The sequence below is a fragment of the Uranotaenia lowii genome, chromosome 3 (assembly GCF_029784155.1).
Source record: "Uranotaenia lowii strain MFRU-FL chromosome 3, ASM2978415v1, whole genome shotgun sequence".
NCBI lineage: Eukaryota > Metazoa > Arthropoda > Insecta > Diptera > Culicidae > Uranotaenia > Uranotaenia lowii.
The window spans coordinates 369773445-369795736 of NC_073693.1; the positions used below are offsets into that span (position 1 = coordinate 369773445).

The 22292-nt window shown below is 38.5% G+C and overlaps 1 protein-coding gene across 3 annotated transcripts in view; it reads left to right on the forward strand.

Annotated features, from left to right (window-relative positions):
• Positions 1–22292, forward strand: part of LOC129756576 (1-phosphatidylinositol 4,5-bisphosphate phosphodiesterase-like) — a 130203-nt gene that overhangs the window by 104212 nt on the left and 3699 nt on the right. For 2 of the 3 annotated variants that reach the window (XM_055753484.1, XM_055753482.1), the window contains exons 5-12: positions 8294–8373; positions 16039–16115; positions 16175–16334; positions 16401–16567; positions 16635–16939; positions 17002–17166; positions 20366–22132; positions 22196–22285. In XM_055753484.1, coding sequence (XP_055609459.1) covers positions 8294–8373; positions 16039–16115; positions 16175–16334; positions 16401–16567; positions 16635–16939; positions 17002–17166; positions 20366–22132; positions 22196–22285 — 2811 coding nt within the window. The remainder of the gene's footprint in view (positions 1–8293; positions 8374–16038; positions 16116–16174; positions 16335–16400; positions 16568–16634; positions 16940–17001; positions 17167–20365; positions 22133–22195; positions 22286–22292) is intronic. The other variant, XM_055753483.1, reaches the window with a different exon arrangement.

Sequence of the window (22292 nt, forward strand, 5' to 3'; positions counted from 1 at the left end):
CAATGATTTCTGTCTTTCTAAGTATTTGTGACATTCAAAAGAAAAGCATGCGGAATTGTAAACACGAGTACTAAAAATTATTTTCAAGCAGCCGAGTCATTTAGGTATCGGATTTTCGGAAAAGTTCGGTACTTACCTTAATAGGTGAATTTTAGTTCCGTTCTGTTCATTTTGAATGATTTTTTTTTGGCACCAACTTTTGCGTTGATCTATACCTGACGATATTTTTATTCAACAAAATTGAAATTGGCCTCACAAACATTTTGACGGTTGCTATGGCTAGAGAGCAGTCAACGTTCATAATATGGTCAAACCAGATTTTCATCCCAAAATGATCTAAATTTATCGAAAATGTATCACATAACGTAATAATATAAACCCACATGTATTGGGTCTTCCTAAGGAGTGTATTCGATATAAAGGCAATACTTTGTTTTGTTAATGACTTTTGAATGCGTTAATGGATATTGATAAAATTTTCAGCGAAGCTACTTAGTAATGAGATATGTATGTGTACACCTAGGAAAAAAACATGGAAGCGGACCGGGAGAATAAACAAACAAATTGGAGGGCTACATATTATCACAGGCGTTTTTAAGTCCGATGCTCAAATACTGACAAAAAAAATAAAACCAATACCAAGAGCACTATTTTTGTTCTTGAATATCGAGAGCTCTTATCGACTTGGCCAACATAGTTTTCTAATCAACACGACTGAAGATTTTTTTTTTCAAAAATTTCATAGCGAAATAATGCCAAACATTGATAAATTGTGTCATTATACTTTAAATGAAGCTATCCACATTATCTTAGTTAGATTAGCTTTAAAAATTCCGATCCCAATGGTATCTGAATTTAATAAGAAAATCCATGAAAATTGTAAAATCCATCTATGATCAATAATGTAACCTCTAATTTTTGGCGAAATTAATTTGAAAATCTGTAAAAAAATGAATTTTTCTGGTAAAACCTTATCGAAAATCTCAATGAATTTCAATGATTTTATACGGAACTTCGGATAAAAAATACAGTTTCAACACCTTTTGTAAGACAAAATCGAATCTTCTTTGAAAATATCCCGAAGATACGCAAAGAAATGGAATTTAAGTAAATAAACTTCAATAATTTCCAATGCTGAGGAGACAGTGATTTCTCTTAAAACTGGAAATATCGCTATTTGTCTTCGAGTCAGACTTTTAAATAAAAAAAATAAGAAAAGAACCATCTGTTTGATAAAAAAAAAACCTGTCTCTAATAAACGGTTTAAACTGTTCAAATTTTTGTTTTCAATAACACTAAAAGGAAAGCAAATAATCCAGAGATCCAGAGAGAGAAAATATGGAAATGCTTTTGGTACAATAGAAAACCCTTCAAAAGGCGATAGGAAAACAAATGGCAGGTAAGTTTACCTGGGATTCAAAAAATGAACACTGAGAACTGGAATTGAACGAAATTTGCTTAAAAATCAGAGAATTTTGCTCAACTTTGCACAACGCCAAATTTAAACGAGATTTTGAATGAAAAATTCGTTTCTCAACATTTGTAGCGAAAAATTCGGTCTTCAGGAAAATGTAAACAATGAAAAATGGAATTTTAGTCAATAAATTTCGAAAAGCATTCAAGGTCCAACGCTTAAAAGAGAGTGATTTCCAATAGAAAAATATCTTTTCAGAAAACTTTGAAGTGATGAGAAGTAGTACAAGTACAAGTACAAGTAGTACAGCAAGAAGGATCTTTTAAAAGGAAACCTTTTTCCACTGAGATCCCTTCTCTACAATAATACTTTAATCATAATATACATTTCCTCGCATTAAATATATTTGTGTTCTCAACATGCTTAAATTTTTTGCTCGCGATTATTTGTAAACTTTTGCTGCCAGACATGTTGAGAACTGAAGTGTCCATTACCAGGGGACTCAGTTGAGTTTTTTGGTGTGGGGGAGTGTGGCGGGCCAAAAAAAAATGTAATAATTGTTTCTAGAATCAGTTCAAATTTGTTTTAAACATTACAAAGGCCACAAACATTTTTCGTTTTTGATAAAAAAAAAGCGGATAAAAAGATCTCTGTTATGAAGAACACGAGTTTGTAAAAAAAAAGTTGAAATCAATTAATTCCATAAACACAAGCTTAGATATAGTGATGTAGCTTATCTATTCCAGCTGATATTGTCTGCTTAATATTTGAAAAATTGTGTTGAATAAACTTTCAAACATTTCAAATAAATGATACACGAGTTCGTTTTTTCTTTTCTTTTTTAATTTTTTATTCGTAAAATATTTGTTATCATAAAAGAATCACGTTTTATTTTAAAACTTCTCAATAACTCTATACCCATGAAGCTTTACAAATTGTTAGTGGATGATATATTGAGTGCGGCCCGCTGAAAGGTTTTTAAATTCAAACTGATCCGTGTGTTCAAAAGGTTGCTCACCCCTGGTGTACACAATTTGGTAACAATAAAACTATTTGTTTTTGAGATAGAGTCTAATACCGAAGCTCATTGACAAAATATCTTGGGCAGGATCGAGAAAAATCCAGGAAAGTCCCAGTGAGAGATCCAAAAACAGCTGAAAATTAACTATTTCGCTAAATTTCATATGGTAAATCGTTTAAGGAATTCTAGAGAATCTAACAGAGAACTAAATTTATGAAGTTGTGATGTGAGATGTGAAGATGATTGGTTTCATGAATTTATGGAATGTAAGAGGTTTTATGCAGCGCAATCTGAGAATTACAATAGGTGAAGTGATAAAAAGGCTAAATTGTTCTGACTAATTCATGTAACTGACTTATAAACAGGCCTGACTTCATTTCTAAAAGTTAAAAAAAGCTGCCAACTGGTTTATTTTACCAAAATACGGTGGTCAAATCGTGCGCAAAATAATTGGGCCCCTAGCACGGAGAAATTTAGAAAAATTTCGCAAAGAACAACACAAACGAATTCCTTAGCGGGCACCTGGCAGGTTTCCAGACAGAAAATTTTTATTGACAACTTTCACTTGGATGTTCCGGAGATAAAAAAGAAGAACAAATTTGAAAATTTTGAAGTCTTATACTTGACGAGACTGGCAATCTGTAGAAGCTACAAATCAGTCAGTGTTCCATAAAGATTGCCACGATGAATTGCTGAGTATTCAAAGAAGTCTGCCTCCAAATGCGACTATTTTCCTGCATACTCTGATACTCTGATTTAGTTAAATTTCACGTTTCAAGGGTACACCTTTCTTACATCGTACATACATTTCGTACATCTTTCAAGGGTTTAATGGTTAGCATCGTTCAAATACTAACACCACCAACCCACAGAAAGAGTGCTATGTATGCCGTGACCGAGACTTGATCTCATGATCTCTGGCTTAGAAGACTTAAACGCTATCCTCTAGACCACGGTCGGCGGCAGCTGGATCTGGAATCGTGCCATTACACGAAAACTGTGATGAAGTGATAAAAAGTCAAATATGTTGTTTTTGTGACGGAAGAGGACAATCCACTAAATGTGTCATAACTTCGACCAAATTTGAAATTTCGAATAATTTTTAAGGTCAAGCTTCATCAAACAGAAAACATAATCATTAATAGCCTTGTAAATAAGGTGGTTCATAGTAAATATTATAGATGGTACACATAGTGCCCAAAAATTACGGTCGAAAAATTTCTTTATTGGACGTTATCCCAAAAACCACTTGATAAAACGTTACAAAAATTTGCACATGGGAACATAATATAACTAGAAAGCTTCACTGAAAATTTCATCAATTTCTATTCATGCATTCAAAAGTTATTAACAAAACAAAGTGTAGCATTTTCTTTGAATGCACTCCTTCCTAAGAACTGTTAACGAAAGAAAGTGTTGTTAAAAGTTCAGTTTTTTTTTTAATTAAAAAACCCAGTTTGAAATATCGTAAGAAAGTGTTCGTTTCAACAGATGTACGAGAATTCGCCTTGTACGAGCGCTCTCGTATTTAAAAAAAAACTTTGCACAACTATGATTGTGACCTTGAGTGCCATTTTCGACTAATTTTACTAAAGTTTTCCATGTTGTTGGCTTTTGTATCATGTTTCTCAAGGCGTTTATCGATTATAGGTTAGTGCCTTTCAATGTGTCGCTGTTTAAGACATTTAAGTGATTTTAGGAATATCTAAAAAAAAACGGTATAAGAAAGAAAGTGATTAGACCACAAATCGGGAATCGGTATGAAATTGACTTTCTGGTGAATTTTAATTTATTGCTAAAATCTTGCGTTAATATACTTAAAATCCTGTGCAAAGTTAAATTTAAGTGCAAGAAAATCTGGTAAACTACTGATTGACAAAAAGTTTGGAAAACAGCGAAAAAACAGTTTTGTATTTTGAAAATCTAAAGATGCAAAAATGTGTGAAATTACGTCAACTTTTAAATCCTTCTTTTAAAAATTATCTGGTGTGACTTGAACAATTTTGACGGGCACTTGAAATTTTTCGAGCATTCCGTAGCTGATCTACAGTCTTTTTTTCCGAAACATGTTTTTTTTTATATTTTCCAAAACTTTGAATAACGAAAACTGAAATATTTTAGGTGAATAATGTCTGAGAAACATATTCGAGTTACATTCCGAGGTTTACAAAACTATAAATTTTGTAAAAAAAAAGTGTCAAATTGATTAGGGAATTTTTTTTTTCCTGGGCTTTCAGGGTGCGTCCATAAAAAAGTAATGATGCAAAATTAAAGATTTCAAAAATTCATTTAGAGAATTTTTGTTATTATTTGGTTGCACCCGAATAAAGTTACAAGCCGCCAAACTTCCGATAGACACTCAAGAGCGGATTAGGGTTAATCAGGGCTAACAGCGACCATGCGGCAAAAAAGTAAGTAAAATTAAGGCAAAATAAATGACCGCCTCAAGTAAAAAATTACATCAATAGGGACTTCAAAAACTGCAACCAACAGATTAAATGTTCAATTTAGTCTTTTTAAAGACGCTTTTTATATGAATTAATAAGCTCCTGGTAAAAATACACATTGCGTATGGCATAGACTTAGTCAAATTTGATTTTGAACAATTTTTTAATTTCACATGTCATGAGGTCTGTAAAGTTTTGTTTTGGTTCAAAACTTCGCCATAATTTTTGCAGAATTTTCAAGTTACGTTTTTATGAGTAAATCTTGATGAGGTTTGTATGGGACAATCTGTCTGTCTTTTAACTTTGGAACCAAGTTGTCTTTTCGTTTTCGTGCCAATTTATAAATTCTTGAAATGAAATTTTCTGCTGAACAACTTTGTCGAAGACCTCAACTTTTTATCTTTCAGTTACTAGTTAGGTACGAGATAAACCAAAACAAAAATTTTAGACCTCAGGACCTCAGAAATTAAAAAAAAAGACTCAAAATAGAATCAGTCTTACAAGGCAAGCAGGTTTGGAAAAAAATAAATTATAAAATGAAAACTCAAAAAAAAATCAAAACTTTTAAACTTTAGTTGATTTATGTTAATTGAATTAAAAATAAGAAATAAAATTTTGAAAAAAATCAGTTAAACAATGAAGACATAAGACTTCCAGATCTTCATTCAACTAACACTCTATAAGTGTGGTGAAACGCCACATACTTACAAACTGAAGCATATACAGCAAAAATAGATGCCATACTTTTGAAAACAATACCTATTGAAAACCTTGATTATTGAAAATAGTTTTAAAATTTTGAATCCTAAACAGTTTTAAAGCTCATATGCCTGAATTTGAAATCCAATGAAAAAAAGATACTTATTCGTTCATAAAGCCACTAAAAAGGCTGAACTTCATTTGAATATAAATTAAAATAAATAAATAAATAAAACTTTATTGAATAAGACGTAATAATCGCGAATAATCGAGTCACGGATAATCGAGTCCAAGCTGTAAAATAAAACTTAAAAAAATGAGATTTTTTTTTTAAAGTGAATCGTAGACCAAATTTCAAAAAAAGTAAATGTAGAGTGACCAGCTTAAAAAAAAGTCTCAAAGCTACTAAAAAGTGACCACCTTTTAGCCCTGCTTAATTGATTGTGACTAATTTAAAAAAATGCAGAGCGTTTTTAGCCGGAAATACAATTTTTGTATCTCACTCACACTTATCACTCACACTTTTCAAAAAACAACATTATTATACGCAGTTGAAGTCCAGTATTGAGGTTCTGATTTTAGATTGTGGATTCAAGTACCCAGTTCTGTGCCGAGAACCATCTTCCAAATACGGATGCAGTATTCCAAATGTAAAAATGCAGATATAGATTTGATCGTTTTCTACAATTTTAAAATTTCCGTGCTTACTATTTTAACTTACCGACATTTTAGTGAATATCCCCACGTCGTCGTCGTCTTCGCGCTAGGAGCAAAAAACTGCTGCTGCAATCGATCCTTCCTGTGCTGGATGCACTCGAAAGCTACGTGTCAACCCATCATTGTCACCATTACTCTACTGATGCTGCTGCTGGCTGCTGCTCCTTGTCCTGGTGAATGGCACAAGTTAGTAGGTCCTACCTCCTAGTTGATGATGCCTCGAGGAAATCTACTAGGTCCTACCTCTTCTCTCAGCCACAACGAATGATAATAGTAAATGCACCTCTATCTATACATAATGTAATATGAACTTGGAATTGGCACTTTTGTGCCCGAGCATCGATGGCTTTCTGCACTCTTACAAGTTCATCTATTTCGGTCCTACATAGATATAGAATATATTTTATTGCTGTGGAAAGCCTCGGCGGCAGCGCTGCTGATAGAGAGAAGGCACAAAATGCATTTCAATTCATGATCTATTTATCACTTCGTCGTATACCTCTGGGTTAGACACAGAAGGGATCTACTCCAGGGCACTGGTTTTTTTTTCGGATCCAAAACCAAACCATTATTGCATCGGAGTCAATTTCAAAACGAGTCTCAAATTGAATAACAGAACATGAACTCGTTCGTGTGGCCAACGGAAGAAGGAAGAGAGCCAAGAATGTGGAGTAAGGGGGGATGAATTTTATTATCGGTTTGATGATTATTTCGCTTTCCCATGTAGGTACACGTACCTACCCGTATACGATGTGTTCCACATTGTTCACCTTATGCTGTTCCTATCTGGTTCCATTTCGGGTGCAAACAATGAATTATGAAAGTTTTTTATCCATCCATCCTAGATCAGAAACACGTGCCCGAAAGTTCTGTTCAGAGGATAACACATTTATCGTGATTTATATTGCGCTTCGTGAAAACGTTAAGTTTCGATTTTTTTAAGAAGAATCTCAAAACAAATTTTCAGTATAAAACTAGATTTTTATAATTTTGAATATATAAACGATTTAAAAATTTAACTATTCCTTATATTTTTGTCAATTTTCACAAAGCAATGTCAATGCTGTGATCTGCAAAACACTCATTTTTAAAGAACTTTTTTACTTCAAGGTCGGTTTCTGAATAATACGAAAAAATACCAAACTCCCACTTTTGTTTGAAGAGGGTTTTCAGACTTAAACTTTTACCCTCACGTATTTAACTAATATTAATTTATATTACTTTTTTTTAATAAGATAATATTTTAAAGAAACTTCACTAGATTGATCATACACTCAATATCATTATTGATTATATCACTAAGATTTTCACTTAACTCGAATTTTTTGAATTTCTCATCCTGTTGATGGATTTCCAATTTTGTTCCATATCTGTTCCAAGTTATCCACAGGAAACATTTGCCAAGTCTTTTCGCCACATTTCCAAATTGTTTGAGCGTTCCAAAATTGATTGCTCGCGTTGATGGACAATCATCATATAGATTTCCGAATCGATTTCTCCTTCCTGTCCTCATTCTCCCAAATCGGCCCAGCATCCGTTGAATTTCCTGGACCTTCTCGCAAATCAAATGAACGCCGAACGCCGAAGGAAATTTTCAATCTTCTTCTCCGCAACTGGCCTGGCGCACGTGTGCGATTGCTTGCTTAATTCAATATCGGATCGGATCTTGGTTGGTAATAAAAATCTGCTTAACGGGCATTTTTGACGAGATTCAGCGATGCGAACTCTCGGCGGAATCGCTCTTAAACGGGGTTGAGATGATTTGAGCGTTGGTTAAATTCATTTACCCCGTGCTCTGGTGCTGTCCGAATCGCAATAACATCAAATGCGCGGTGCAAACGCAGGCCTCTACCAAATAATAATAAAAGCACTTTCCACAAATTTTAAAGATCACCGAAGCTTTTTCCTCCTATATAGGAGGACCACTCTATAACCAGATTTGTTTTTCGAGTTTATCGTTAAAAGTTGTTTAATTTTTCTTTAAAAATCTGCTAGAGATGGCAACAGGGCCTTCGCGACATAACACACAATAATAAGATGAACAACGTTTGTGTTCGTACGAATCTGATGAAACAGTAAGTTGATTGCTTTCAATAAATCCGAGTGCTAGTTATGTAGTGGCATCAAATCTGTACACAACACACTGTCTAGCTAGCTGTAACAAATATGGAAATTGTCACCCTGCGGTTAGAGCTGCTACATACAAAGTATTGTAACTTCCCGCCCAACAAAAGCATCGTCACATGTGAAAAGTTCTTGCTATGAGACAAGATCGGCTTATCCAGTTTCGTAATAAATCTCATCCGTCCGTTGGTAATCCAATTCATTGTAACAAACTTGTAATATTAAACAGTAGTTGGCTAGATGAAATGAATAACATATATTTGTATTTGAAACACAATCGATTGTGCGGCTTCCTTGTGCTAATTCCAAAAACATTACAGTAAAAGTTTATAAAACCTTTTATTAAGTAAGTTAACTTAAGATAATTCTCAAAAAAATGTCATAAGGTTCATTGACCCGAATACGATTTAACCTAAGGACGACACCCGCGATCATTCTTTTTCATTTAGTATACCGATTGCTTAATTTATTGCTCAAACTCATTTTTGATAGCGACGAATTTCTAAGAACATTCTGTTTACATAAAATCGTTTTTTTTAACCGAAGGATTTCTGAGGAATTTTTAAGAATTGACACGTAAAATAAAATAAGAAATCCTTCACTTAATTTTTCACTGAGTGTTCCATTCATTTTTCACTAGAGTGATCCTAAAATACATAAAGTTCCAGAATAAAAAATGTTTAGTTATAATTGATCACAAACTAAAACGATCCTATTTTGTAAAATATTTCTTTGGTATACCCACCCCTCAAATGTCTAAGGCGGCATCCATAAATTACGTAACGCAAAAAATGCACTTTTGTGACCCCCCCTTCCCCCCCGTATGTCACAAATCGTAACGCTTCGACATACCCCCTATGAAAATTACGTAACGCTGACAATAAGCCCCCCCCCCCCCCCATCTTCCCATGATTTTAAACACAGATTTTCGAAGGTTAAAAAAATATAACATAATTTTGTTAAGGTTCTTTAAAACTGGATTGTTATCCATCCAAATCGCTTCTTTAGTACTCATCGATGATAACTCTCTGATAAAGTACTGGTAAAGTGTCAAAAAAAACTTAAAAAAAAAATCTCTGATAAAGTTAATTTATTGTCTTATTACGAGTTGCTCTGTGCTTGTTAACTGATGATCTACCTTGTTTACTTTATTTTGTTCATGCAGCATAACTTGTTATGCAAAATATACATCATTTGCTAATATTCGTCGGAATAATCAAAATAGCTGATCTAAATAATCAAAATCAATTGAGAAAAAATCTTAAAATCTTTAAATAGGAATGTTTGGGACCAAAAATTTTTTCAAGATAATACCAGTTCTCGAAGTCTTATGCCTTTTTTGGCATGGAAAAATCACCAACAGCGGAGCAGACAGCGAGTCCGAATTTTCCAGGAAAAAAGCGCCGTCTGGAGGATGTAACAGCCGGCTAGCACAGAAGGACTATTGCATTCAGGGTCGACTAGTGCACTTCTCTAGGGCAGACTCACGACCATTATTGCACATCACAGGTCTGCCGTGATATGCCGAAGTGACGTGTATGCCATTCTAGATCTCGTCATTAAGAGCCCAAGCAACCAAAAGTCTCATAAAACAGGTACAAAAACGCTTACTCAGCCCCATCATTGATATGAAGTACGTTCTTTGCAGCTCAAAATTTAAGTTCTTATTGATACTTTCAAGTTCCAAAACAAGTTTAATGATCTTCTATTCAGCTTCCAGCGGCCTCTTAATTCAGCTTCCAAAAAATCGCAAAATGAGCAATAAATTTCTCTCTATCTCAACTGAACCGTTGGCTTCGGTTCATATCACCTTCTCTTGATTATTTACTGTGTTCTGTACCGGTGCCGCCATGATGCCACGCGCCGGATTTTAAACTCGACAAATTGCTCAATTGCTTCTTTCCTACATTTCCTACTTATATCGCATCAGAATGGTCACTCATGTACAAAATTACTTATTGAAAAAAAACTTGCCCGGCTTGGGGATCGAACCCCGACCTTCGTGGTGAGAATCAAACACGCTACCACGAGACCACGCCTAGATGTTGTTCTAACTGAAACTAAAACTCGAAGAGGTGATTTGATTTTGAAAGCACATCAATGCACTTTTTGTGACTTATCAAATCCCGTCTGAGCACTTTTGCGCCCTTTATGTGACTTGCCAAATCCCGTATTGGGCACTTTTGTGCCCTTTATGTGACACTTTTGCAGCTTTCAATTTCTTTAATGAGCACATATAGTTCACTAATGGGAATTGGGCAAAACAAGTCACATACAACGTACATATTAATCACTTTTGCAACTTTCAAGTTCATTAATGAGTACATAAAGTTGACTAAAGGGAACTGGGCAGTTGATTCTCTTTGTCAGCCAATATGTAACTTTCAATGCCTTCATTCAAGTAAATATGTGACTTTTGGTTGCTTGGGAGTGTCTCTATCCCTCCCATCACTTTGAAATGTGATAAAGATCATATTTCACGAGGGGCCCGGAGAAACGGAAAGTGGGGGAAATGAGAAAGACACTCTTAATGACGAGATCTGGGAATGGCCTATACATCACTTCGGTATATCACGGCCGAGGGGACCTGAAAAAAACAATAGAAAAGGGGGTGTTTTTGACCTGCGTGCCTGAAACAGGTAGGATCACATCTTACAATGTATAATGACGGTTTTGTTGAGAATTGGACAGGATTAACATCATGAGCTTCGGATTGTTAGGCTTGTGCATGTAACGAGGACAACGAGCGGATTATACCTGGTACCATACTCCGTTGTGCACGTGGTTCCTGCGGCGACCTCGGACACGGTAATTGGCGATCCGTTTGGCGGGAGGTCCTGATTGCTGCCGGAATGCCATGGACTCCTTCCAGACGGTACGTGACTTGCCTTAAAGATACCCGGTCACGATGAACAAGACTCGGATTAATCGGGAGCCTCGAGCTTCAACGAATCCTGTGCAGCCCGGTGACTTTCCTACAAGATCAAATTTATAGAGAAAGAAATTAGGGATAGGACAATGGAAAGGGAGATTGGATATACACTGAGGAAAAACTTAACAAAACACGCAAATTTATCTGCCCTTTGTTACTTTGTTGAGTAACAGGGAGGAAGATCTCGAGGAGCTGAATCAGCTGCATGGTTTTCAGAAAACACGAATGTTTTATCAAAAGCACTACGTATCTCCCAAAGGCTTCGTGACGCAAGCTGTAATGTGCCGGGGTAAGGACGGAGGCATTCTGACGGACAATCGTAAGGTGATCGAAAAGTGGAAGCAGTACTTTGATGAATACCTGAACGGCGCACATGCAGGAGACCAAGCCGGTGAGGTAAGTTACAGAAGATCGCCGTAGCAAATGACGTAGAGGAGTCACTCCCAACGATGATTGAAGTTAAGGAAGCCGCTGAATTCGCTAGCTGAAGTCGACTAGGAAGTATCGCGGCAAATTTTCATCAGGCTGGCTTCATGGAGGGCGGTCTACGGCAAATCAACAAAATGCCGTGAACATCAAGTCCCTACGCACCATCTATTCATCGACTTCAAAGCCGCATACGACACGATTGACCGTGACAAGCTTTGGAAAATCATGGACGAGAACGGCTTTTCCGGGAAGCTGACCAGACTGATCAAGGCGACTATGGATGAAATGCAGTGCTGTGTGCGGATTTCGGGTGAATTGTCGACAAAGCGATGGTTATCTTACATGATGTTCAACGTGATGTTAGAAGATGTTATTCGAAGAGCGATTTACAACAGATCCAGTCAACTTTCCTGCTTTGTCGATGACATCGATATAGCTGGCAGGTCATCTGAGACGGTGGAGGAAATCTACCGGAAACTGAAATTCGATGCAGGGAGGATTGGGTGGATGATTAATACGTCTAAGACGAAGTATATGCTGGCCTGTGGATCCAAGATCCGAGTCCCGTTTGTCTAGTAATAACAAGGTCACGACCGACGACGACGACCGTAGAAAATGACACCAGACGTGAGATCCGGCTGAGAATGATCAGCGGCAGTCGTGCCTACTATGGAATCCATAAGCAACTGCGGTCCGGAAACTTAGCGTTCGCAGCGTTACAAGGTTGCAAACCGCTCAGAACCGTAAATTAGACGAAAACCGAAAAATATGCTAATTGTGGCAAAATTAAACATAATGACCTTCTGGTTTTGGTCATCAGGTACAAATTTTCGTTTATCCGTATAATTCCCTAACTATTTTCGATAATCCGTAAAAAATCCGTAGGAAAAGCTGAAAATCCGTAGATTTGGAGCATCGTTCCGTAAAAGTGCTCAAAATCCGTAGATCTACGGAGAAATCCACGACGCTCAAAAAACCAGTTGTCCTCTACGGGCATGAGACATGGATATTTTTCAAGAAAGACCTGCACACACTCAGAGTATTCGAGTGACGAGTAAGAACCATCTTTGACGGCGTGCAGGAGAAAGGAGTGTGAAGGCGAAGGATGAACCACGAGCTCGCGCGACTCTACGGCGAACCCAGTAACCAGAAGGTGGCGAAGACTGGACGGGTACGCTGGGCAGGACATGTTGCTAGAATGCAAGACGACTGACCTGCAAAACAGGTGTTCACTGACAATACGGTGGGGACAAGGCGAGCCGGGGCGCAACGAGCGATGTAGTTAGATTAAGTAAAGCGTGATCTGTCGAATGTGGAATGACAAAAAATTTGGAGAACAGTTGCCATGGACCGAGTGAATTGGAGGAATATTGTTCGTCAAGTTATGTTTTGTATTGGAAAAGAATCGGTAGTATCAGTTGCAGATTTTGAAGAAGAAACAACGTCTTTTCCACTTATCCAATGTTTTTATCTTTATAAAGATCTTCTGAAGATGGACCAATAAGGATCAAAACGTTGGAGAAGTAAACAAGATTCGTTAAAAAATCGTGACCATGATTGTGAGATTTTTATGTTTTCAAAATTCGCCCATATTTCCAACTCAGAGAAACTTTAACTCCAATCCGTAAACTAATTGACAGCAATTGAAACGAAAGGGACCGTCCATCCATCTGGAAACGACACCTAACAAAGGGGTTCAAAATGCATGAATTATCCAACCATTACCGACAGCTTTAATGGTAATCACGCATCATCAACATCATACATCGAACAACCAACTATAAAGGTGACTCTTGGAGGAGATCGGTTTCTCTTTCTGTTAGTCCTTACTCTAACTACTGCCACTTGGCCATCATGTCATCCCGATTGGTCCCAACCCTACGTCGTAAGTGATACTGATGGATGGATAATAGCCAAGAGCCAAAAGATGTCGAGCCGTGGGGTGAAGGGAAGGATAGATAAAGAATAACTCAATTACGAATGACTGGTTGCAGCAGTATTGTTGTCGTTGTGAGAAAGGTACAGAGAAGCGAGAACACTCCAGCCAGCTAGCTAGGCTTCCCCATAATATAGAGAATTTTCTCCTTGCCAAAGCTGTCGTAACCAGACAGAGCTGGATTTGCGTTCAGACGAGATGTAGGTATAGATACGGATAACGGGGTGGGTTCTCATTTTTTTTTTAAAACACTCAAGGGCATGATTTGATTCTGGATTTGCTTTGTGCCATCGTAAGTACTCGGTGGCTATAGATTTAGAAGAGTTTCATCATCTCATCTGAACGAGTCAGTCTTGCTTGTGATAACAACGAACCTCATTTGAAAGTTGAACCAGGAGTGCACCAGGAGAACGTGTTTCAAACGGGCTTAATTATTACGAACTTTGACTATTGAATACGGGAGCGGGCGTAGGAAACAATCTTGCATTATGATGGCTTGTTTTGGACAAACATTTTCATTTCGCCTCAAACGCCTCAAACTCAAACCATTCGTGTGTAAAGTTTCGTAACGTTTCTCAATAAATGGAAGAAAATTGCATCTCGATTTTTATCCATTTCGGATAAATTAAACTATTTTTACCAGGTAAACACACCCCTGAAAATATATAAACTCACTAACTTTTCAAAACTCCCAAGATTCTATGGAAGCCTTGTTTCCTTCTATGTAGAGCGTGTAAACTGAACACGACGCTCATTAGACCAGTTGTCCTCTACGGGCACGAGACTTGGATATCGCTCGAGGAGAACCTGCTTATACTCGGAGTACTCGGGCGACGAGTGTAAAGAATCATCTTTGGCGGCGTGCAGGAGAACGGAGTGTAGAGGCGAAAAATGGACCACGAGCTAACGTGACTCTACGGCGAACCCAGTATTCAGAAGGCGGTGAAGGCTGGCCGGATACGCTAGGCAGGAATGGTTGCGAGAATGCCGTACAACTGTCTTGCAAAACAGATGTTGCCAGCGAATCCGGTAGGAACGAGACGAGCTAGGTGGTTAGACCAGGTGGATCGTGATCTGGCGAATGTGGGATGCCCGAGAAATTTGAGTACGGTTGCCATGGATCGAATGAATCGGGGGAATATTGTTTATCAGGTTATGCCGTGAGACGGAAAACCATGTAGATAAATAAAAACATCGTGTAAGAACAATTTACCTTCAGCGAGATTTTGCATTTCGATCTTCATGGTTATACCTACAGGCTGTAAGAACGAATTTGAACTCACAAATAACAACCTTCATATTCATCACAAAAAAATCAAAATAGGACTAGGAAAGCTTCAAAGAAATGTAAACACCAAATCCAGCTCACGTGCCACGATCGGTGCTCAAATACGATCAATTCGATCTAATCCATTCCGACGTCCAGTCCCGCAGTCCCGATTCAATGTGCTAACTAACTCAATTTAGTTAGCATATCAAATCAACTTGCGCAATGGAATGATGCGATCCATCTATCTCTATCCATCTGCCCATGCAAATGAGTGAGCCGCGGTGCTTAATTGAATAAATTCGCACTTTCTCATTCCCGTTCGTCTCTCATTCATTGAGTAGATAGATAGAGGCCTGCCTGACACGACTGTTTGGCGCGCGTGCGGCAGACTTGCAGTTCTTCTTTCTTGGAATACGGTATTCTGATGGGCGCTTTCATGGATTCAGAATTTCTTTTTAATTTAAAATCGCAAACAGACCATTGAACTACTGTTTTTGTATCACTTTTTTTTAAATTTTATTTTACAAATTCAGGGATGAGTTTTAATGTAAATGGAATTCAAGATGAACTGTAAAAGACGGATTTTCTATGAAGGTTTATAAATATTTATCAAATAAATTAGAAGATATCACACAATAGTATGTAATGATTGTTCTATGACCTATTGTATAAAAAGTACTAGAAATAGGTGTATACAAAATACTACAAATAGCGTGTCGCTCCTTTTAACATCCATTTGTATGTAACAAAAAATAACGCTCTTTATTGTCCTTACTTTGTGTAGTATCATTGCATGCTCATACATCATCGCAGCTCATCGACTAAACTTTTAATCCCATTTGTTTAACATGCTTCACGTGGTGTCATTTTTTACGCCTGTCTCAATTGAGTAACATTTAATTATGTTACAGCTATGTATGTATATTTCGTGTTGTTGTAATTAATTTTAAACTGCTAAAACATTCCTGACATGACATTTATTGGATGGTAAACTAATAAATTTTATTAATCTTGTTTCACCCCTTCCCACTCACGTGCTCCCTCCTCAGTTGGATGAGGTTAGGATTTCAAGTTGATCCTCGAGGCAAAGTACCCGTTAAGGTAGTGGCCAAAACTTTCGCTTCCGGTAAGTTGCCATTACTTAAAGATAACGAGCAGTAATAAAACATATTCATTCAATTTTAGGTAAAACGGAAAAGCTGGTTTATCAAATTATGGCCGATCTCGGACTGCCCAGTGGCAAGAACGATGCCATCGAGAAGGCAGACTTCACCTTCGAAAAGTTCTACGAGCTGTATCACAAAATTTGTCCCAGAAACGACATCGAGGAACTGTTCCGTTCAATGTATGTTGTAAACTAATGTCATGTCTAATTCGATTCTAATTTTCTCCTTCAATTTTTGAAATATAGCACTCAAGGCAAAGCGAACGTAATCAATCTTGAGCAGTTCATCAACTTCCTCAACGAGAAACAACGTGATCCTCGTTTGAACGAAATTTTGTACCCGCTGTACGATGAGAAGCGAGCGCTCGAGATCATCACAACCTATGAGCAGGACGAAGCCGCCAGAGATGCTAGTAAGATTACTTTTTAATCCTCTTTTTATCTAACACATGTTGATTGACACCTTTTTTTCTTCAACAGAAACCCTAACCAAAGATGGTCTGATTCGGTATCTGATGTCGGACGAGAATGCACCAGTGTTTCTGGATCGGTTAGATATCTACATGGACATGGATCAGCCCCTATCGCATTACTACATCAACTCGTCCCACAATACGTACCTGTCGGGGCGTCAGTTCGGTGGCAAAAGTTCGGTCGAAATGTATCGACAGACACTGCTGGCCGGGTGTCGCTGTGTCGAGCTGGATTGTTGGGATGGGAAAGGCGAAGATGAGGAACCCATCATCACCCACGGTATGGCCATGTGTACCGATATTCTGTTCAAGGTTGGTTATTCAAACCTATAATAAATTCTGATTATTATATTAAAATAAATTATTCAATCCAGGACGTCATCTATGCGTTGCGTGATACGGCCTTCGTCACCTCGGAATATCCTGTGATTCTGTCCTTCGAGAACCATTGCTGCCGGGCGCAGCAGTACAAACTAGCGAAATACTGTGATGAAATTCTGGGCGATCTTCTGCTGAAGGAACCACTACCAGACTACCCGGTAATATCAAACTACTTCTTAAATTCTTTTCAGGTTTTTTACGCTCTTCGATATCCATCATCCACCAAACTTAAACATGTAAAACATAAATCATTTCAACGGCATGGAGATGACCAGTGAATTGCCAGGTTTTTTACCTGTCAGCTTACTGGTTATCTCTATGCTCAGCTTCGTGAAAATGAAAATATTTGAAGATAGGGCGTCCAAGTCAGATTTTTTTCCCAATAAACAGCAATACAACTTCTCTGAATATGTTCGTCAACATTCTGCCAGTAAGTTTAAATATCAATCACAGCCAATGTGGCAAATTTTCGAGCCTCCATAAGTGAATGCTTCAGCGAACCATCGCACAAGAGACTTGGAGTCAATAGGAACTATTTTAAAGCTTAGTTTCAAAGCCATTTGATTCGTTAACCTATTCATGAGCCATACAGAAATGTTTGTTCGTTTGAAGATAACGCTGTTTGGCTTCTGCCTGTTTCACCAGTGTAAAGACTCTTTAAATGTGCTGACACTTACTTTAGTCCAAGCTGACCATTTCTTACTTTAGTCCAAGTAAATTCAAATCTCCGAAGTAGAGAGTAGATTTCTGAAATTCACTATCGATCGTAACGATACACAGTTCATTTTCAGTCCAATAAACAAAGCTTCTTGTTTTCCCAAACTCTGTTTTTTCACCAACAGACTATTGACCTAAACTAGCGACCCGCCACAAACTATTCCTGCAGGATATCTTTGTACCACGCGAAAAGCATAGGTCATTCAAAATGGTATTTTCCTGAGTCGAGGTTTTCGATCGTTTTTACTCCAATATAGACTTATTGCGTCCATCACCCCTCGAAATTTTATATGAAGGATCCCTAACATTAGAACAAGTCGGAATATCTTCACATCCGCTACCCTCCGTATCAATCATTCCACCTAGATTCTTTCGAACTTTTGCTCTGAATCACCCTTAAATGAGTTTATGAGTTTAAGAATTGCGATTAAGCTGTACGTTGACTATGGCAATAGTCGCACTAGTGTGCTCCATCGCAATAATCCGCAAGCCAGCATAAACTTCGTCTTGGACGTATTGAGTGGTATTAATCATCAACTCAATCCTTCCTGCTTCGCTTTTCAGTTTGAGGTAGATCTCCTCCACCGCCGGAGGTGATCTGTCGACTATTGCAATGTCATCGGCAAGCATATAAGTTGACTGGATCTATTGTGCCCCGCGTTAAGCCCACCGCTCGTTGAATGACACCTTCTAGCGTCAAGCCGTTCTCGTCCACTCTGATATTCTTTTCGTCTTGTGCCGATTGCGAGTCGCTTATCCTAGACTCGCGTCTGTCACAACACACGGCCGCGTCTTCACGCTACGATTCCGATCATTTTTCCTAATACTGATCCTTTTTCTTAACAAGTTCCACTAGGTACAGAGAAAGTAGAGTGTAGTTTTTGTATTCACAAAGAGAGTTTGTTGAATATGACTCTATTCTTCAAATGATGATTACAGAATGAATGTGAAATCTTCTCAGTCGAATGCCTAACAATCCTGATTGCTATGATTTGACCTACTTTGAATATTGGATTACTATGATTGCACGTGGTAACATTTCCTCCCTTCTAATCTTAGAATAGATTTGATTTAAATCTAGAAGGATTCTTCGTATTCGTTGAGGCCGACTGATGGATACAGGAATGAAAACCTCCGTAGATGAACCACAACCAGCAACAGCGTCATGGAAATCTTCATCTCGTGATTGGCTAGAAAGAACAGGGTTGTTGATACCTACAGGAACGTCATTCTCTGGACAATGGATCGGTTGAGCTCCCACTACAATAGGTACTTGGGCCATTGATAGTGAATTTTGGACTGATTGAACCTCGTTTGGTAACCGCACAGGATCTTGAAGGGGTTCCAATCCAAACATGTCTACCAGTATAAAGCTTAGTTCTTTTAGAAATGGGACAGTTACAAATGCCTGTATCTCAAAAACCATTCGTTTGAACGAAATACTTTCTATGAAGGAAAAGTAGGCAATGTTATGATATTTCATGAAAAAATTTGAAAAAAAATATTTACCGTTTTTTGTAAAAGAAATTTCTACTTTATTCTTGGTGTCTCCCATTGGCCGGCGCACACTTTTTTCTGTCATGGTATTGATCAGTTTCTCCAACTTATACTTTGTAAAATCTATATTTTAGGTGGCTTCACCTTCCTTCTTCAATTTCTGATACTTTTTGGTCCAATACTTCTCTGGAAACTGGAAACTGGAAGCATTTTAGTGGATACAGTTGTTTCGAAATGAACAAATTTGGTTATTTTTTATCACATTTTTGAACGTTTTTTTTTCGGTACCGGTTTTACAGCTTAAGAGCTTTGGAACTATCAAAAAATGGCTGTTTGAGGTTGGATTTCAATGAGTCATCACTAGGCAACACTTTCAGCTTATCGGAGAAAATTGTTTTGGACATTTCAGCGATCTACCCTTAGCTTTTCGTTTATTGAAAATTAAAAATGCTGGTATGAGACTTGCATTCCTTGATGATCCTTAACCGTTGTTGCCGATCATCTGCTTCACTCCAATGCTTGATTTGAACTTTGTGGACATTATTGACAGTGTTTGCATACTTATCCACCACATAAACTCAGTAATTCTTTGAATGATCAACGGTTTTTTCAGCTATCAATTTGATAATGACGAATTTTAAAGGAATCTGTGCAAAATTTTTTTTTTCTTTTTCTCAAGCATCGTACATATCTCAAAAACGCGTAAATTTTAAATTTTGAAAAAAATAGGTCGAATAGTACTTTTTACAGGCAACAAAATGCTGTTCAAATTTTTAATATACAATAACTAGTTAACGAGCTATTAGCAAATGAAAGTGTCCCATTTCTAAAAGAACTAAGCTTTAGTGAGTGGACTAGCTGATTCGGGCTTTCTTCAATCGTTGTTTGGCAAGGCTTGAGATGGTTGACATAGCCATTGCCTTTCTCTTGCACGTGGCTTTTGCTATCTTAACCAATCTCTTCAACTTCGATAAAAGTTTGTAGAAAGCTTATCAACAAAGTTCATTATTTCTCACATAATTCGATAATCTACACAATCGGGTAATCCTAAGCAATTCTCGAGGGCATAAGCTGAGGCCTACAGTTCTTTTTAGAAAATTTTTTAAAAATACTTTTCACGTAACCAATTTCTCCATCCTTCAGCTTGAACCCGGTGCTCCGCTGCCCCCACCATCGGCTCTGAAACGAAAGATCCTGATCAAGAACAAAAGATTGAAGCCAGACGTGGAAAAACGGGAGCTGGAACTGTTCATGCAGGGCGAGTTCGTTGCCGAGGATGACGTTAAGGAAGATGCCAGTGCGGTGCGAAAGATGGATGGCGTTGAAGAAGGTCCAGCGGTAGCAACGGCAGCTGCTTCACAAGATGGCGGTGAAGAAGTTCCTGTCGTGCAGTATACCGGTTCGACGACCAATGTACATCCCTGGTTATCGTCAATGGTCAACTACGCGCAGCCCATCAAGTTCCAAACGATGGAATACGCCGAGCAGAAGAACATTCACCACAACATGTCCTCGTTCTCGGAAACGGCCGGAATGAACTTGTTGAAGCAACAGGCCATCGAGTTTGTAAACTACAACAAGCGGCAAATGTCGCGAATTTACCCCAAGGGAACACGAGCAGATTCGTCCAACTATATGCCGCAAGTGTTCTGGAATGCCGGTTGCCAGATGGTGTCTCTGAACTTCCAAACTTCCGATCTACCAATGCAACTCAATCAGGGTAAGTTCGAGTACAATAACAACTGTGGCTACCTTTTGAAACCGGACTTCATGCGTCGAGCGGATCGAAGTTTCGATCCCTTTGCCGATGCACCAGTCGATGGTGTGATTGCCGCATCGTGTGCCGTGCAGGTTATTGCCGGTCAGTTCTTGTCTGATAAGAAAGTTGGAACATACGTTGAAGTCGATATGTACGGTCTACCCTCGGATACCGTCCGAAAGGAGTTCCGCACCCGTTTGGTTCCAGCCAACGGTCTCAATCCAGTGTACAATGAAGAACCGTTCCTCTTCCGTAAGGTTGTCTTGCCAGATCTCGCAGTGCTTCGTTTCGGAGTTTATGATGAAAACGGTAAACTCCTCGGTCAAAGAATACTTCCCCTCGATGGTCTTCAAGGCGGTTATCGACACATTTCTCTACGAACGGACGCCAACTTCCCGATGTCTCTTCCTATGCTGTTCTGTAATATTGAACTGAAAATTTATGTACCCGATGGCTTCGAAGATTTCATGGATGCTCTTTCGGATCCTCGTGCTTTCATGGGTGCCGCAAAAGAAAGATCTGACAACATGAAAGCCATGGGCATCGAAGAGTCGAGTTCCGGTGCTGCTGCCGATGCAAGCAAAGGTATGAAAACTACCGAAGTAACCGAACCACCGCTGGTGTTCGACCCAATCACGGTAGAATCTTTGAGACAGGAGAAGGGATTCCAAAAGACGGCTAAGAAGCAACAGAAGGAGCTAGACAGCGTTAAAAAGAAGCATGCCAAGGAACGAATGGGTGTGCAGAAAACACAGAACGCTGCCATCGAGCGCCTCATCAAGGGCAAAAGCAAAGAGGAGATCAAGGCCGATCCAGCTATAAGGAAGGTAATACAGGAGCAGAACGCGGCCTGGAGCGAAATGATCGAACGTCACAAGAAGGAAGAGTGGGATCTGCTGAAGCAGCAGCTCGACGATCAGAAAGAGATCCTGCGAAAGCTGATGGAGACGACACAGGCGGCCCAGATGAAACAACTGGAGGCCAAACACGAACGGGAGGTCAAGGAACTGAACAGTCGCCAGGCCAAGATCTCGGTCGAAACTTCAAAGGAGGTAGCGAACGATAAAACTCTAAAAACCAAGGGTGAAAAGGATCGTCGATTGCGAGAGAAAAAACAGAACAACATCAAGCGTTTTATGGATGAAAAGAAGGTGAGAAGAATGAGGGTTGTTTAGGGTAGATATTAGGATAAAACGTTATTTCTTTTCTTTTAGACCGCCGGCATCAAGCAGAGTCGTGAGAAGGAGAAGCTCAAGGTGACCCACGACAAGCAGCTGGAAGAGCTCGACAACGATGTCCAAAAGGTACAGA